Source organism: Paroedura picta, chromosome 2 (genome assembly GCF_049243985.1).
Source record: "Paroedura picta isolate Pp20150507F chromosome 2, Ppicta_v3.0, whole genome shotgun sequence".
NCBI lineage: Eukaryota > Metazoa > Chordata > Lepidosauria > Squamata > Gekkonidae > Paroedura > Paroedura picta.
The window spans coordinates 4,271,813-4,290,195 of record NC_135370.1 but is presented as its reverse complement, the minus strand read 5'-3'; the positions used below and the strand labels follow the sequence as shown (position 1 = coordinate 4,290,195).

Here is an 18,383-nt window from a genome sequence, read left to right as displayed (position 1 = left end):
AATGCTAGCCAGGGTTCTCAGATGACAGCCCGCCTTCGTTTTTGACATCGAACTGAGTTTTTAATTCCACCATCTTCCACCTTGAGAACTGGGAAGACCTGAAGGTTGGTGCCCTGCCCTGGTATAACCCCTGAGGCTTGCAATTATGTGCCTGTCTTCTTGGCTTAGTAACATTGGGAGAAAATTTTTAACAGCTTGGCTAAAGTTTGGCCTGGACTGTTAGAGCAGACTGGCAATTTGTGAGCGTGGATTCGTCTTCCAGCACAGGGTGGGAGGGTTAGGGGGCGTTTTTCCACAGCTACGTGCTAAACCTAACAGCTATTTTTATTGGAGTAAGAAAAGGATTGCATTGAAGGGCTTCTGTAGTGTTTAAATGTCACTATTCCCCATAAATGATCTCTCTGCAAACGCAGCCTTTAATTTTTGCAAATCTTCTCATGTGCATATTAAATTGGAAGCACATGACTTCTGTAGCTAGAACTCAACTAATGTAATCCCCCCCCCGATAATTCAAAGCATATTTCTATTTTGTTTATGTTGGAAGTTTGCAGTTAACCATGAGATGCTTATTTAAATTTGCTCCATCCATGTTTTGCATAAACAAGAGCAGGAAAAAAAAATCTTATCATAGTTAAATTATGTGTTATTTTCATTTTCATTTATTTATTGCTTTCTAGGTTTCCCCACCATTTTAAGCATTTGGAAGGGGGGAGAGAGAGAAACAATAAATAAATATTCTATTTCTATCCCAACCCATCTTAACAACAGTATAAAATTATATTGAATTTGAATTTATTGTTGAAGCTGAGGCCATAACAATCATACAAATGTGTGAAATAATACATTGTATATAGTAAAATCGTACATTCTTACACTTCAAAGCCCGCCTCCTAGAACTGAATGTCCTTTAATGTCTCGGTGTTCTTGCCTGGCCTCAACTGTTTTGCAGGCCCTCCAGAATTGTGTGGTATCCTCAGGCAGAGCTTTCCACCAGGCCGGAGTCCAGGCCGAGAAAGCCCTGATCTTGATCGAGGCCAGTTTTATCTCCCTGGGGCAGGGGACCCTGAGCAGATTTAGACTGCTTAATGTCACTCTTTTGGCTTTTCAAAGGTACTGCAACAGTCACCTGCAGGTCCTCGGGTTTATCCCGAAAAAGGAGAGGAAGAAAAAGAATGATCCAACAGAAGAGGTGAAAGTTCGGCACCAGATGGATTCCATGGCGTTCAGTCTGATGGTTCCCCCGCTGGCCTTGAAGATGCCCAACGGACTGGATGGGATGTCCCTCTCTCCACCGGGGGCTCGGCTTCCTCTGCACTACCTGGACGCAGATTTGGAAGACCCTTTTGCTTTCAACGAGGAAGACGAGGATCTCAAGAAAGGGGTGACGGTGAAGAAGAAGCTGCAGAGCAAGCTCGCCCAAAATCGACAGCGCCAGAAGGAAACGGAGATTCTGAGAGTTCGCCAAGAGCACTTTAGCCCCCTCCCTGCACCTCCGCAGCCGCCTCCGCAGCCGCCGCCACCGCCGGCCGTGCCCTCCCACCTCTCGTCTGTTCCGACCGCTTTAAAGCAAGCAGGGCTACTGCAGGGCTTAGTCTGCAAGTCACCTCAACCTCAGAACACCAGCCTACCAATGCAGGGAGTGGCCCCCACCACACACACTATAGCACAAGCCAGGCAGCTGTCGAACAAGAGACCCCTGCCTCTCCCGCACCCTGTCAGGGGTCCCGCCCCCAACCCACCACGGACTGACCGGATCCTCATGAAAGCCACCACTTTCTCGCTACACTCGTCCTGCATGAGCCGGCTACAGAGACTGGTGAAACTGTGCACTCAGAAGCGGCAGCTGGACGCTGACCTGTTTCCACATTTAGGTAGGTGGAGAATTGCTCCCGGTTTGTTTTTTGACCCCAATTCTCATTCAGGCGTTTATGCTTCATATAAGTGGAGACTAGCCCAGGCCAGGCCGATCTCGTCAGATCTTAGAAGCTAAGCTGGGTCAGCCTTGGTTAGTACTTGTTGGGAGACCACCAATGGTTGCTTGGCAAGCAGGCAATGGCCGACCGCTTCTGGGTGTCCCTTGCCCTGAAACCTGGCAGGGTCACCTTAAGCCAGCTGCAACTTACTGACACTTATAATTAAGTACTTTGTGGCCACCAAATGTATACTTGTGGCCCTGATGGTGGATCCTAACCATCTTTTCTTGGACAGAAGACACTTCTGCCAGCAAGAACTGGGGGGCAGTTATTCTCAATCCTCTCCTCTCCTACTTTTCCTCCCTACTGTTCTTCATTGACCCCCCCCCCACAAGCCTTCATTAACGTGATAAAAGGGACAATAGAATTAGTAAAACCATTACAGGCATGTAGAAATCAAAGGACAATAACATTAATAGAACCATTATAAAGGTATCCCCTGTGTAAGCACCGAGTCATGTCTGACCCTTGGGGTGACGCCCTCTAGCGTTTTCATGGCAGACTCAATACGGGGTGGTTTGCCAGTGCCTTCCCCAGTCATGACCGTTTACCCCCCAGCAAGCTGGGTACTCATTTTACCGACCTCGGAAGGATGGAAGGCTGAGTCAACCTTGAGCCGGCTGCTGGGATCGAACTCCCAGCCTCATGGGCAAAGCTTTCAGACGGCTGCCTTACCACTCTGCGCCACAAGAGGCTCAGAACCATTATACTAACATGTAAATTATGAAAACATTGACCCACGTAGACATGAAGCAGATGATGTGGGTAGTTTGCCACCGTGGTGGAGTGGTTAAGAGCAGCGGACTCTAATCTGGAGAACCCGGTTTGATTCCCCACTCCTCCACATGCAGCCAGGTGGGTGACCTGGAGTCAGTCACCGGTCTCTTAAGGCTGTTCTTGCAGAGAAGTTCTCTACCCCATCTATTTGTTGTGAGGAGAAGGAAAGGTTTTGTAAGCCACTTTGGGATTCCTTCAGGTAGTGAAAAGTGGAGTATAAAACCCAGCTTTCTTCAGCTCTTCTTCTGCAGGGTATTCCTCAATGACCTTCCATCCAAATACTGACCATGCTTAGGTTCCAAGATCTGATGAGATCAGACTATCCCATGCCGTCTTCCCACAGATATAGATACTCAAGTATGAAACGTGAAGTTCTAGTCCAGGGGTAGTCAAACTGCGGCCCTCCAGATGTCCATGGACTGCAATTCCCAGGAGCCCCCTGCCAGCGAATGGACATCTGGAGGGCCGCAGTTTGACTACCCCTGTTCTAGTCAAATGCGAAACAACATTGTACAGTTGTGTCACCTGATGCCACCAGAGTTTTATTGTTTTGGAAGCCTTTTCTGACACCACATTTTACACCAAGAAAGCCTTGGCCCAGGCACCTCTGTATGTTCCTTGCTTTGAGAAACCTGTGGGGTTGCCATAAATCAGTTGTGGCTCGACTGCAGTTTCCCACCACCGAGCCATCAGTTGCTATTCCGAGGCAAAAAGTGTCAATTTTCAGCATTCAATGTTTCACATTAGTTTTGAAATTCAAAAGATTTGTTGTATAAAGGCATGCCCATTTCTATCACCTGCAGTGCATTTGGCACCAGAGGCTCTGGGCTTCGCTGCTTCTGTTTCCTCCGACAGGCCATAGTGCTGCTCTGAGTCTGGGAACATGGGAGGCGAGTTGGAGATTTGCTGTGGGAGCAAGGAATTGGTTGGAAATAGCCCTTCCCCTTGCATGCCCAGAATTAATGGGTTGACTCTAACCCTGGAGATTGGTAGAGTTGCCCCATAACACCTAGGCTAGCAGTGTGGTGCCCCCTTCATTTCCCTGGAATTGTCTCTTCCTGGATTACCTTCTTGTACCCATTTCTCTTCACTGGCATAGAAATGACCAGGAATGTGCCCTCTGGTACATTTACATCTTCCATTCAGAAACAGATCATCACTCCCTACACTAGGAGACCCCAGTGAGGCTCCAGCTTGGTGGAATGAGCTCCTCAGGCAGATCAGGGGCCCGTGGGACTTTAATTAGTTCCACAGAGTCTGCAAGACGGAGTAGTCAGGCTTATGGCCGAGGCCTATAATAATAACATCCACTAGGAGGAGGAGGAGGAGGAGGAACTGGGAGTTTGGCGCCCTTTCAGAGGTCCCCTGTCTGGGTATTTTTAGAAGGGCTGGCTATGTGTTCTAACTGATTAAAGTTTTTATATCGTATGTTGTTTTTACTGATGTTACCTGCCCTGAGCACTGGAAGGGCAGGCTACAAATAGAAATGTATTATTATTGTTATTATTATGACACCTGCCAACACCTTCCCTGGTAGTAGAAGAAAAAAGTCTCAAGCTGGCGAGGGTGGAGTGATTTAATGTTCAAAACAATTTCAGAACGGATTCCCAAGTCTCGTCCGTTTTCGATACCTTCCTCAGTGAATTCTCAATATTGTAATAACTCACTCTTCTCTAATGGTGTTCTTATGATTGTTGGAAATAACCTGTTTAGTCTCTTATAATGCCTTCGGTATATAGTTCATTCCCAAACTGGTCGCATAATATCCATATTTGTAGGGGTCTACTGATAGTAACATCACAAGGTGCAATCCCTCCACAGCAGTGACCCCTGATGGGTCTTCACCTGTAACACCTTCCCTGGTGCCTGCCAAGTGGTTTTAGAAAGTGGTTGGGACTAGGGTTGTGCGGCGCGTTATCCGAATTGGCCGCTCCAGGCCGCCGCAGCCAGTGCCTCACTACCGTGAGGCGCTGGCTGCGGCGGCCCGTAGCGGCCAATTCGGATAATGCAACACACAACCCTAGTTGGGGCCAGGTGGGACTTTTGCCCCAGCAGGGCTTTTGATTGGCCAATGGGAATTTTATTAGTTATGCAGATCTCTAAAGTTTTTAAGTCGTCTTCACTGTGTGACTGAAGGAAGGTCAGGTGTACAGCAGCCGTTTTACGCTTGCTCCACCTCCTGCAGTAGTTACCTTGCGGCAGCCATTTTGTGGGTAGTTATGGCCAGCATGCTCTGTCAGGACTTCAGTAGTGCCCACAGGCTTAGAATGGTTGGGGGCCCCTGCCCTTCACATTGACTAAGTAGATGGCTGCTTCTGAGCCTCAACAGAGGAGAGCTGGAGGCTCCAGAACATCTTGAGACCTTTCCTGTGTGTCACCTCAGCGATGCAAGAAATTATTTGTACTCAGACTGTGTTTATCAGATGAAGGCGTCCTCTGCACATAGTGCATGTACGGCCTCAAGAAATTTGTGGATCTTTGGGAACAGCGGTGAATTTTCTTTTAATTCCATGCTTTCCAGGGTTGGACTGGTCTGAGGACAGCGGTGAAGAATGGGAAGAATGGGAGCAAAGTTCACCCTACCAGGTTGCGTGGTCTATCCGAGAAGCCCTCAGATATGAAAGGAGTCAGTAAGTACCTGTGATTTCGTTGGTCAAAAATCAGGAATGACAAAATAGAAAATGACATGCTTATTCAAATACCTTTTGCTTTTCCAGAGGGGAGTAAGTGGGCGGAAGTGATGGTGGACTGAGAAGGAAGAAATTAAGTCCTTTGTCAAATGAGGTTTAACCTGAACCTCAGGATCAGAACCTTCCTGTGCTCACGGCTGGATCCCGTAGGTCCATTCTGCTAACAGCGGTGGCTTTCACTGCCTTCCTAGGCAGCCGATTGCACTGCTGAGCTGGTACTGTCATGCAGTGGTTCTCAGCCTGGGGGTCAGGACCCCTTTGGGGGTTGAACGACCCTTTCACAGGGGTCGCGGCCAGGTAGGCGGCTTAGCCAGGGGGTTGCCATTCATACAACAGCCTTGCAGGGTAGATTGAGACAGAGCGTTCGTCTGTCTAAGCAGCGGAAAAGAGCGAGATTGGCATGGTGGGACAAGAGGCAGAACTGAACTGAGAAACCCCAGGAAAAAACAATTTATCTACAATCCTGAACGATGGATCTTCACACCACTGGTCAGTTTCGGTTTAATTTCTGTGAAAGAACCCTTGCATCATTTTATGGTTGGGGGTCCCCACAACAGGAGGAACCGTATTAAAGGGTCGTGGCTAGGGTTGTGTGATTCAGCAGCCGAAGCAGCTGTTCCTGCCCGTAGCTTCCAGCGCTCCGCTGAAGGGGGGGGGGCTCTGTGCCTGCGTGTTTGCGTTGACTGGGGTGCTGGCACCCCACCCCCCTGCAGCGCGGTGCTGGCTGCTACGGGCGGGAACGGCTGCTTCGGCTGCCAAATCACACAACCCTAGTCGCGGCATCAGGAAGGCTGAAAATCACTGCCATGATGCGTTTTGTTCAGTAACAGTTGACAGGGGATAAAGGTAGCACAGAAGCAGCCTTAGCAGCTCAAGACTTGCCTGATGCCATGAGGATTTGGAAGCTCAGCGCGGCCACCAAGGAAGGCTGGAGCTGCTACGCAGAGGAAGGCACTGGCAAACCATCTCTGCATTGCCATGGCCCTGGAGTCGCCCTGAGTCGGTTGCAACATAATGACTTAGGATCAAAGGAAGCCAAAACGAGTGGGGAAGCAAGAGAGGCCCCGGAGACAGAGGTAGAAAGCAGGGAATAGCCAGTAGGGTTTAGGGCTGTGTGGAAGGTGGGGAGAAGACATCAGGACTCTCAGGGACCCACCAGGAAATGGCTGATTGACTTCACGACTATGAGGAAGGTCTATAAGAGATCACAGGCAGGATGAATTATGTAGGGTTTTTTAAAGTGAAGTTTTATGCAGCCCTGAACAGGCCTGCAAGGCAAATCATTGCCATAAGAAAAGCATCCTCAATATTTAAAACCTAAAACCAACAGAAGGACCCAATGAAATCTGAGGAGAACATGCCATCCACAGTCATTCAGAGAGGATACTTGCTTGAAGGTTGTCCACAGCACCAAAGTCTTCCATTCGCTTTATAAGACAGCATCAAGCGGGCGCCGGAAGTAAGAAGCGGGGGAGCCAGCCAATCCTGCTGGGACACCCCTTGTTTTATGGTCATTTGCCATTTCCCTTGTGGAGGAAGAGACTAGGCCTGTAGGGCAGCAGGGGAAGGAAGGGGGCTCCAGTGACCTCTAGGGATGTCAGCGGCCATCTGAACTTCTGGGAAAGGCTGCGGAAGCCCCGGGGGGCTCTTGTGTAACCCCAGAACCCTGGCTGGGAATCAGTGGCTTAGGCTATAATGCAACTGTTGGTCTTCAGGGTGTCGATAGGCTTTTTGTTGGTGATGTTTCCACTTTTCTAGGGAGGATGTCCTGCCAGGGCTGAAAAAGCTTCCCCTGGCGGTCTTTTGCACCGTGGCTTGAACCCCAAGGGTAGGGCTGCTTGTTGAGGGTGGCAGCTGTGGCAGGCAGGCTGGGTTCCGCCTCTTTCCAAGAGCAACCAATGAGAGCTGGCAGAATGCTGAGAGAAGGAGGCATGGAAAACAGCCGTTGGAAATGGCAGTTGGGAGTTGGCAGTAAAGGCGTTTGGCAGCTCCATGTCTTAGATGCATTTCTGCTGGCCTCAACCATTGGCTTGGCGGAAGAGCTCTGTTTTCCAGGCCCTGTGCAACGGAGTAAGCTCCGTCGGGACCCTGATCTCCTCTGGGAGCTCATTCCATGGCTGGAAAAGCCCTGGATCTGGTGGAGGCCACGTGTATTTCCTTGGGCCAGGGACCTCCAGCTGATTGGTGGTGGCTGGTCATAACGCTCTCCGGGGGACACATTCAGATGTGCCAGGCCCGGGCCGTGCATGGCCTTGAAGGTTAATACCAAAACCTTGAATGTGCTAATTTCACAATAATGTGCCCTTTCAATCTGCCTCCCCTTCCCCCCGCCCCCCGCCCCCAGGTTGGACAGCAACGACGAAGCCAGCGGCCGGCATTCTCGCATTTCCCAACTTTGCACTTACTTCCAGCATAAGTATCAGCACCTCTGCCGCCTGGAGCGAGCGGAATCACGTCAGAAGAAATGCCAACACACATTCCGGAAAGCGTTGCTGCAGGCAGCCAGCAGAGAGCCAGAAGGCGCTGGCCAGTTGATACAAGAACTCCGGAGAGCTTCGTGCGATCGGACCAGGTGAGAAGCCGCCTTGTGCACCTGTGCAGCAGCATGATGGCGGGAGCGATATCCACGGGGACGCCTGCGCGCTTATCCCAGTGATTTCAGAACGCTGGATAAAAGCTGTTGTGGAAGAAGCAAAATGAAACACTTCCCCCCTGCCCTCATATGAATGTTCTAGGAAGCCAATAGCAAAGCCGAGCTGGTCGTCGTTAGTAGTTGAATGGGAGACCACCAAGCAAGGCTGAGGTTGGTATGTGGAGGAAAGAAGTGGAAAAACTCCATCTTTTGTCTTGGCAGCATAGTCTAGTACAGGGGTAGTCAAACCACGGCCCTCCAGATGTCCATGGACTACAGTTCCCAGGGTTCACTGGCAGGGGCTCATGGGAATTGTAATCCATGGAGGGCCGCAGTTTGACTATCCTTGGTCTAGTGGTTAAGGGCAGCAGAATTCATGCTGGAGACCGGGATCTGATTCTCCACTCCCCATGAAGCCTGCTGGTGACCTTGGGCCAGTCACAGTCTCTCAGAACTCTCTCAGCCCCAACTGCCACACATGGTCTCTGTTGTGGAGAAGGGAAGGCAACTGTAAGCAGCTTTGAGATTTCTTAAAGTAGCGAAAAATGAGGAATAAAAACCTCCCCCTCGTCTTCTGCTTGACAGTTGTGTGTGAGATTGCTACGCGTTGGCTGCCCTTGATTATGGAACATTAAAATGCTTCAGCTCCCCTAGCGATGAGGCTTCTTTTTTTCTAGTTCTGCTTTTCGTAAGATTTGCTGTCTTTAGGGCCTGATTCTGTATAGGCCTCAGTAGAATTGTCAAGCGTTGACCGGTCCCCGGTGATAAAAAGCTTGGGGACCACTGCTCTAGCACACAAAATCTGCTCAAGACCCCAGAGAAGCAAAACTGGCCTTGACCAGAGCCAGAGCTTTTCTCAGCCCTGACTCTTACCTGGTGGAACGCTCTTGCAGGGGAGACACCTCCGCAGGCCCTGCAAGACTGAACGAGGGATGTCCGCTTCGGCTTGGCTTGACTGCCTAGGCGATCAGTGAAGCCCGAGGCAGCGCGTAGGAGGCCAGCACCACAGTGCGGAGGGGCGCTGTTGCCCCTCCTCTCCGTGCCATGGCACTGGCCTCCTACGTGCCAGCTCGGGCTTTGGTGATCACTGAGGCGGCCGAGCCAAAGCACACTTCCCTACCCCTGACCAGCAGTGGGAGATGGGGATGGGGGAGGGGAGGGTTGCTAGATCCTGCTTGGTAAATGGCTGGAGATTGGAAGATGGAGCCTGAGGAGGACGGGGACCTCAGTGGAGTGCAGGGCCATAGAGCTGACCCTCCAAAGCATCCGTGTTCTCCAGGGGAACTGATCTCTCTAGTCTGGAGAGAAGCTGCAGGTCCCTGGAACTGCAGGTCCCACCTAGAGGCTGGGGTCCCTAGAGGTCTTTGGGATGATAGGCAGGCAGAAGGAGGCCAAGTCCTGTTGGCGTCTTTGGTGGCATCTTCTCCTAGGCTTGCGTACTCATCCGGGCAATTGCCCTCTGGGGCAGGAGGGCAGCACAAAGTGTTTGAAATTGACTGGTAATTCCTCCCGGGAGCAACTCAGCTCAGTGGTTGGCTATCTGGAACAGGAATTCTCAGCCACCCACTTGCTGAAAGAGCCGCAGCTGATAACCCATCTTCTTCCTTCTGGGTGCAATTCAAAGTGCTGGTTCTTACCTTTATTTATTTATTTATTTATTTATTTATTTATTTATTTATTTATTAGATTTCTGTGCTGCCCTCCCATACAGTTCACATACAACATTGCAGGGCTCGGACATAGAACAGTTCACAAAAGAACACATCAGAAACAATCCAGCAGTGGATTGTTTAAAGCCCTGAATGGGACCTGAGGACTGTGTCTCCCTATCCCCCCCGCCATACGACCCAGACTGTGAGCTAATCTCTGCCTCCCAAGCCCCTCAGAGGTGGGTGTCTTTGTGTGGTGGCCCCTAGCCTGTGGATCACCCTCCCCTTTGAGGCTCACCTGGCACTTGCTTTACTTTCTTTTAGGTGTCAGATCAAAGCCCCATCTTTTTTTACCCAGGCTTTTAATCGGGGGTCTTGTTTTGCCAGCTGTTGTGTCCAATGGCTTGTTGTTAATGGCTGTGGTGTGGATTTCAGTGTAAGCCCCCCAAACAGAATTCTGACCAGGTAACACAGAGGCCTCCTACACAAGCAAACAAACTATGTAGTAGAGATTTACGTTCTTGTTCTTTCTTTGTTTCAGTACGAGCAAAGGGAAGCAGAGGGATGCGTCGCCGTGTACTGGAACGACGAAGGGTGAACCGTGCAGCAGCAGTGCTCTTCCATTCACCAAACATTGCTTTCAGCGTATCTTTTTCCATTGGGTTTTTGGGTTCACAGTGAAAGTCCAATTACTTAGTTTTGGCCTCTGCCCATTTGATTACTAGTTGCTTACTTACTATTTGTTACTACTCATGGAAGGGGGTTCCCCTGGCTTTCTCATCAGGCCCAGGAGCTGCCCTGGACTTGGGCTGTGCCACTGCTGGCAGAGGGGCCAGCATGAATCCTGGGTTGAGTAGCTGCCGCTGGCTTCCCCCCCCCCCCAATGGGTCCCCTGGCAGGCCTGGGGTGATCCAGAGACTACACCACTGCTAGCAGCATGCATGCCCCATGCATCTCCCAGGCTATAGGGTGGCTGCCACTAGGCCCTGCTGTGCTCCTAGGTTGTGTCGCCGGTGCCACGGGGCCCAGTGGGGAGTCCTGGGCATGCGCCTCACAGGTCCATCGCCACGCCCAGGGTGATTAAGGTACTGTAGCAGCTGCTGGGGGTAAACACACATGCAGAAGAACCCTATATTACTGGAGGGGGGATTTAACACCCATGGTTTTAAAAAAATTATTTAACATTTTCCTGCAAACCTGGAGATTATCCTAAGTTTGAATAGCATATAGATTTACTTGTTGTTCCACAAATCCCTGGGCTGGGGGTGCCTGTAAATAGAGCTGAGGCCAGAGAAATAACAGGGCAGCCTCTTATGGTACCCGCGACTTTCTTCTGCAAATCTGCTATGAATATTTACTCGGGGTAACCCATCTGTCTTGCCACCAGCTGATGTTCCATGGTCTTGAATCTGATCCTTGCAATGTATATGAAGGTCAGAATTATTTAGCTAATTGTAGAAGTACTTGTGACTAAAATTGTCAAGTTTTAGCAAATCATCCCTTTCTGAAAGCTGCCATGTTACAGGAGGCATACGTGGAAAACGGAATAGTTTAGCAAGCTGACTTCCTCTCCTGGAGTCCCTTTCTCTGAGCTGCCTGCATGCCTCCCAATGGCCTGTGCAAGTAGGCCCTACGTGGCTCAGAACAGGGAGCTGGTGCTTCCTCCCTCAGGTTTCAGGACCCCAAGGTGATTTAATCCCTTTTGTTGATTAGTAAGAAACATCTTCCCAACATCTTCCTAACAGTGATAAATAATTTTATGTTAGACCAGCTGGTCTGCAGCACAGCTTTCCTGCTTGCAGAGATTTAATATGCCAAAATGTTATTAGTTCCGTCTTGGGGTCATCAGGGCAAATAGTTTGTGTACAGGGGTAGGCATAGGGACCACCCCGTGACCAGCAAATACAGGTCCCATCAGTTAAAACACTACACAAAACCCCCAACTGTGAACCCAATCTTGATCTGAAAGATTGCAACACCTGAATATGCATATCTGTATTCCTTGGTTCCTGGAATTAGGGCCACAGAGACTGGAGGCCCATATTTTCTGTTTGTCATGAATGGACCAAGTGTGAATCAAAATCATACAGAGCTGGAAGAGACCACAATGAACCATCCAGTCCAGCCTGCCCACCTTTTAAAAATCACATGTTCCTGACAGGTATTCATCCAGTCTTCAGACTTAGTTTGGACCCTGCCCATGGGACTTAATCCCAGCTTGCCTTCTCTAGGATACCACTGACGATGGCATTCGGCCACCTTTTGATATGCCCCTGTCTCTGTTTGTGCACTCTGGCTGGTCACACAAGCCTACTGTCTCTCACTCCCGGGCATACGGCACTAGTTCAGCTTTTGTCAACCTTTTGACTGTGGAGGAGCCCCAGCTTAACATTCATATTCCCGTATACACTCGAGCATAAGCCGACCTGAATTTTAGCCAAGGCACCTGATTTTACCACAATATCAATGAAAACAGGTAAGTGGGGACTCGAGTATAAGCCTAGGGGGGCTTTTTCAGCATTACAAAAATATGCTGGAAAAGTCCGCTTATACTTAAATATATAGAGTACTTTAGTGGTTATTCTGTCCCACTGTTTCAGTGGAAGTGCCCAAATGATTGATGGGTTTCTCCACCAAAGGGTTGAATAATCTTGCACCTTCTGTCGCCTTAAAACTTTCACCAGGGCGAGCGAATAAGAGGCATGCAAGGCTGTAAATGGACTAGGAAGTCCTATAATGCTGTTGTAGTAATGGAAGAGACAGAGACGGGGGATGCTTCCAAGGAGGAGCCTGAACATGATTCTGTGGAAAGGGAAAGTTAAAGCTCCTGAATTCGTCACTCTGTGAATGTTTGATGAGTCTTCTCTCTCCTTCAGTGGAGTCCCTTACATCAGTGGTCCCGAACCTTTTTATCACTGGGGACCGGTCAACGCTTGAAAATTTTACTGAGGCCCAGGGGGGGGGGGGAGTAGTCTTTTGCCAAGGGACGTCAACACCACTGCCGCCTGAGCCCCTGCTCCACTTGCTTTCCCGCTGCCTCCCCTGACTTCCGGCTGCTCGCTGGGGGGCGCTGCCAGCAGCAGCTGCGCAGTGCCACACCAAGGGGGAGCCCCAGCTTTGGCAGCCGCTGGAGAACACCAAAGGTGAGCTGGCGGCAGAATGGCAAGGCAACCCCCAAGGCAGCAGCCGGGGAGGAGGACGAGGAGGAGCCTCAGCCTGGTACCGACTGATCTACGGACCGATCCCTGGCCCGAGGGTTGGGGACCGCTGCTGTAGCAGATGCACAGTTGGAGCTTGCTGAGCTGGCTCTGAGTGTGCCTCACAGACCAAGGCCTTTTTCAGACTGCAGTCGCTTTTCATGTTCTTACACATGCTGCACTGCTTCTGATGACTGCACTGTTAGTGGGACCAGTTCAGGTTTCCCTCATGGATTCATCCGTTCCAGGGTGCGGGTGGGTCTATTGTTTTTCTATCTCGTACCATTGGTTTTTTTTTTAATATATATAATTTTTAGAAATAGAATAGTGTATTTGTAAAGCAATTGTTTAGAATCTAAGCATATTAGAACCCGCTCCTTTCCCATCTGATTTACTTTTTTAGACAGTTCAGATAAGGACCCCATTGTTCCTGAAAGGCTTCTTCTGATTTTCCATTAACCATTAATGTCAGTTTAGCCATCTTGGCGAGATCCGCCAATTTGCTCAACCAGACTTCTACTGACGGTAGCTCATGCGTTTTCCATTTTTCTAGCCAGCACTAATCTTGATGTCGTCGTCGCATAGAAGAATAGACTTCTTGTGTGTGTTGGGAGGCACTGCGGTGGTAAACTTAGTAGCATGTATTCAGGCTTCATAGGAAAATTCAACTCCCACATTTTCTGCATTATTGTATGAACCTTAGCCCAGGACTTGTACATTTTTTCACATTTCCACCACATGTGATAAAAAGAGCCTACTTTATCTGCACATTTCCAACATTATCACAACTTTTTGCAATTGCAGCAATAACTTTTGGTGTTACAAACCACCTATAGAACATTTTATACCAGTTTTCTCTAAGAATTTGACTGTTGGTAAGCTTTGGAATTCTAGTCCATATATATTCCCATTGTTCTAAGGTCACTTGGGTCTCGAAGCTTTGCATCTATTTGATCATGCATGATTTTATCTGTTCCATCTCAGTTTCATATTTCAATAAGAGTTTATATATTAGTCCTTGTAGGTGTGGTTTTTCTTGGATTAATAGGCTTTCAAATTCTGGTATTGGAGCCTCTAAGTTTAATGGATGCTGGAATTCTGCTTTGAACCTAGATAGAAGTTGGTTATATTCCAGCCATTGGATTTCCACTCCTTCTTTCTCTAAAACTTGTCTTTCTTTGAACTTGCCGGATTTTGTTAAAAGTTCTTTGTATCGTAGACAAGTCAATCTTTTTTGTTGTGTTTTGCTGAAATGAGCTTCAATTGGTGATTTTAATATAGATGGCGTTGGAGATAGTCTGCTACCATACTTAGTCCAGATTTTTAACAGTCCGTCAATCCAAGAGTTCCCAGGTGTCTTTTGTTTTTGCGTTCCTGTCGGCCAAAGTCTTTCTTGGAAACTGTTGCCTAAGGCCTCTTTTCCAAATATCAGTTCTCTTAATTGTGGCTCTCGTATCCCACCCGCCATGTACGTGAGTGCCGCTGCGTGAAAGTACAGCCTTAGGTTTGGTACTCCTTGTCCTCCTCTCCTTTTTTCATCTTGTAGTGTTTTGAAAGCAATTCTTGGTCTTTTCCTGCTCCATATGAATTTATTAATACCAGATTGCCATTTTTCCAGTACTCTTCCCATAATTTCTACTGGTAACATTTGGAATAAAAAGTTAATTTTTGGCAATATGCTCATCTTGACTGTTGCTATTCTAGCAGACCAAGATAATTTCATTCCATCTCTTGATATCTACTTGGATACTACTCCAAAGTTTTTCATAATTACCAGTGAAAAGATTTCTGAAGTCTTTGTCTAGATACCCAGGTATTTAACCCATTTAGGGTTGACTTCACAACCGGTGTTTTCCTGGATGTTTTGCACCTCTGGATCTGTAACTCCTTGTAGGGTAATTTTTGTCTTTGCTTTATTTATTTTGTATCCTGAGTAGAGTCCAAAATTTCTCAGTAGATCTAATAATGGTGGAATTGGTTTTGTTGGGTTTTCCAAGGTACAAACTACGTTGTTAGCATAGCATTTCAGTTTGAATTCTTCTCCTTCAATTCTTATTCCAGTGATTTCTTCCATGGCTCGGATCTCGGATGCCAGTATTTCTAGTACCAGATTAAATAATAATGGGGATAATGGACAACCTTGCCTGGTACCTTTGTTTATATTGATTGATTGTTCTGTAAGCATTCCATTTACTAATATCCTTGCTTCCTGTTCCGAGTGTATACGTCTGATCAAATAAAAAAAATATATCACCACAGTCTATCAGTTTAAGAGTCTTAAACAACAAACATTGTCGAAAGCTTTTCCTGCATCTAGGAATATAAAAGCTGCTTTGAACTTTTTCTTCCTCATGTAGTCTGCAACATTCAGGACAAACCTGAGGTTGTTCCTCATTAACTTTTTTGGCATAAAGCCTGTTTGGTCTTGATGTACCATGTCCCCTATGCATCTTTTCAGTCTCTCTGCTAATATTCTCACAAAAATTTTATAATCCACATTTAGTAAAGATATTGGTCTATAAAAGTTGGGTGATGCTACGTCCCCTCCTTCTTTATGGATGAGCGCTATTGAAGCTTGTTGCCAAGATTTCGGAAGGGACTTCTCTACGTTATAAGGCCCATCAATGACCTCATTTAATAATTGATCGTACCATTGTTAATAGGCTTTCATTCATTCATGGAGGAGCTTTTTGCATCATTTCTTTTATTTAATCTTTTTTGGAGGCTTAAACCCCCCCCCCCCCATAAAACCCCTTGTGCATGCCCTCGAGACAAGTAGGTAATGAGATAAGAATCCTGCCATGAAATGCCAGGGGGTAGAGGTGCCGTCTTTCACTTAACAGGCCCATGTATTATTCTCCACTGCTGATCTCTCCTGCATGAAAATCCCCTTTGGATCCACGCAGAGAAGTAATAATAGCACATTGGTGATTAATACACAAAATAAACTATGTTGGAACTTTTCCATTCACAACAGTTGTGATAGTTGTGCTAGTATTTCCTCAGTTGTACCTTGGTAAAATTAGAACAAGTGGAAAAGTTATCTTTAAAGAAAATTAGAAAAGCCAGAAATATCCCCTCAGACTGCCTAGATAAACTTTGTTCGTGGTGCCTATATTGACTAGGTTTGCTCAAACATCTTCCCTTTTCTGTTTGTTTTGATCTCTTTTCAACTGAACTGGGAAGCAGTGTTCTCCTTAGGTCTATGTAATATTTTCAATATCAATGTTAAGGATATTTTACAAATGATGTTGAATCAGACAATGGTGATTTCTTGTGTATCTCTGGGAGATGGGGGGGGGGGGTTACCTGAACATTGTCCCACATCATCAAAATGTCACTTCCCGCTGCGGTTATGTCACTTCTGGTTACACAGCTGGAGGCAATGTGGTGGAATTTCAAGGCACTGTTGCAGCCGCCTTCCCACTATACCCCAATGCCCTATGGAATGGTGGCAGGAGACTGAGACCCAGGGCCAGTTTATCCATGTAGCATGTGCTACGGGTCCTTCACATCCAGGGGCCCCATGCAGTGCCTTCCCCCCATGGATCAGGGCTGTAGCCTCCTTTCCACTGGGGGGGCCTCTGCCCCCAGTCTGGCTCCTCCCACCGCTATTGAACTCCGCGAGGGCCCCATAAATCCTTAAACTGGCTCTGGTGCTACAGGCCCTGCAAATCCTCAAACCACTCCTGCTGAGACCAGGGCCCAGTCTGGACACATTGGATAATGCACTTTCAATGCACTTTAGAAGTAGATTTTCCTGTTCTGCGCAGGAAAATCCAGCTGCCAAAGCACATTGAAAGTGCATTATCCTATGTGTGCGGAATGGGCCCAGGTGGCTAGCCACCAAAGTGAGTCAAATTTTATTGCATGAGGCCATACGCTGTCACAAGAGGCCCACGGAAGTGGGAATCATGGCCCATCTATTTATGGTAATATGATATATGTGTGTGTGTGTGTGTGTGTGTGTGTGTATACCCTGCATTTCACTATTGGGAGAAGTCTCAAAGCAGCTTCCAATTGCCTTCCCCTCCCCACAACAGACACCCTGTGAGGTAGGTGGGGCTGAGAGACCTCTGTGAGAATATCTCTAACAGGACTGTGACTAGCCCAGCCCAAGGTCTCCCAGCTGTGGAGGAGCGGAGAATTAACCTGGCTTTCCAAATTAGAAGCCACCACTCTTAATCCCTACACTACGCGGCACAACTATTGTGGTAGCATTGCAACCATGTGCTTGAAGAATGCAGTATATATTTCTTTAGATCAGCGGATCCCCAACCTTTATGAGTCTCTGGAATTCCGGCGGAGTGTTGTGGGCACAGCCACAAAATGGTCTTCCCAGTTGCAATGTATGGCTGTGAAAGTTGGACCATAAGGAAGGCTGAGCGTCAAAGAATTAAGGCTTTTGAACTCTGGTGCTGGAGAAGACTCTTGTGAGTCCCTTGGACTGCAAGGCGAACAAACCGGTCAGTCCTAGAGGAGATCAGCCCTGCCTGCTCCTTAGAAGGCCAGATCCTGAACATGAAACTCAAATACTTTGGCCACCTCATGAGAAGGTAGGACTCCCTGGAGAAGAGCCTATTGCTGGGAGCGATCGAGGGCAAAAGAAGAAGGGGACGACAGAGAATGAGGTGGCCGAATGGAGTCACTGAAGCAATCAGTGTGAGCTTAACTGGACTCCGGGGAATGGGAGAGGACAGGAAGGCCTGGAGGGGTTGCGAAGTGTCGGACACGACTTTGCACCTAACAACAACCAAGATGATGTACGGATGGTTTATTCCCTACCAAGAAGGCCAAAAATGGTATTGACATCCTCTTTCAGTTGTTGGAGATGTTTAAAAGCATGTTGGTATTTTTATCCAGGTTCGATGGGTTTGGTCAAAATGTTTTGGTAAGAAATACATCAGGTTCTAACAAAAATTATTCATTGTGTGATCGCATGTAATCCAGTTACAGTTCTGGTAAGCTATCTTAATATGTTTGAAACAAAGAGCTTATAAAGAATTTGCTAATAGCAGCTACAATTTGAGTAGCAGAATATTGGAAGTAGAAGGTACTACTAATTATGGAGGAATGGCTCTGTGTAAAATATGTACGTGGAGACAAAGCTGGGATGTTAAACAACTTATTGAGGATATTTTGTTATGATACGTTATCTTTTTATTGTCCTAGAAGATCAACATTAAAATCCATAAATTTGTAAGGAAGGGATACATTTTGGGCAATAGGGATATGTTGTAAATTGTATGAGTATTATACTTAGAACAACATTAGTATTATACTATTATGACAGTCGATTTAAAACATTTCCAAAGCTGTGTCATCTGGGCATGGAATTGGGATCACTATGGGGGCCCAGGTAGTGATGTTTCCTGCTCTGTGCAGGGGAGTGGACTAGGGGACCCTGGAGACCCCTTTCAGCGCCATGAGTCTATGATTCTGTAACCTGCAGCCGAGACCCAGCT

The 18,383-nt window shown here is 47.7% G+C and overlaps 1 protein-coding gene across 2 annotated transcripts in view; it reads left to right on the top strand.

The window, feature by feature from the left end:
* Window positions 1-18,383, top strand: part of INO80D (INO80 complex subunit D) — a 63,265-nt gene that overhangs the window by 20,454 nt on the left and 24,428 nt on the right. For both annotated transcript variants that reach the window (XM_077319238.1, XM_077319237.1), the window contains exons 3-6: window positions 1,111-1,871; window positions 5,272-5,380; window positions 7,785-8,012; window positions 10,263-10,366. In XM_077319238.1, coding sequence (XP_077175353.1) covers window positions 1,111-1,871; window positions 5,272-5,380; window positions 7,785-8,012; window positions 10,263-10,366 — 1,202 coding nt within the window. The remainder of the gene's footprint in view (window positions 1-1,110; window positions 1,872-5,271; window positions 5,381-7,784; window positions 8,013-10,262; window positions 10,367-18,383) is intronic.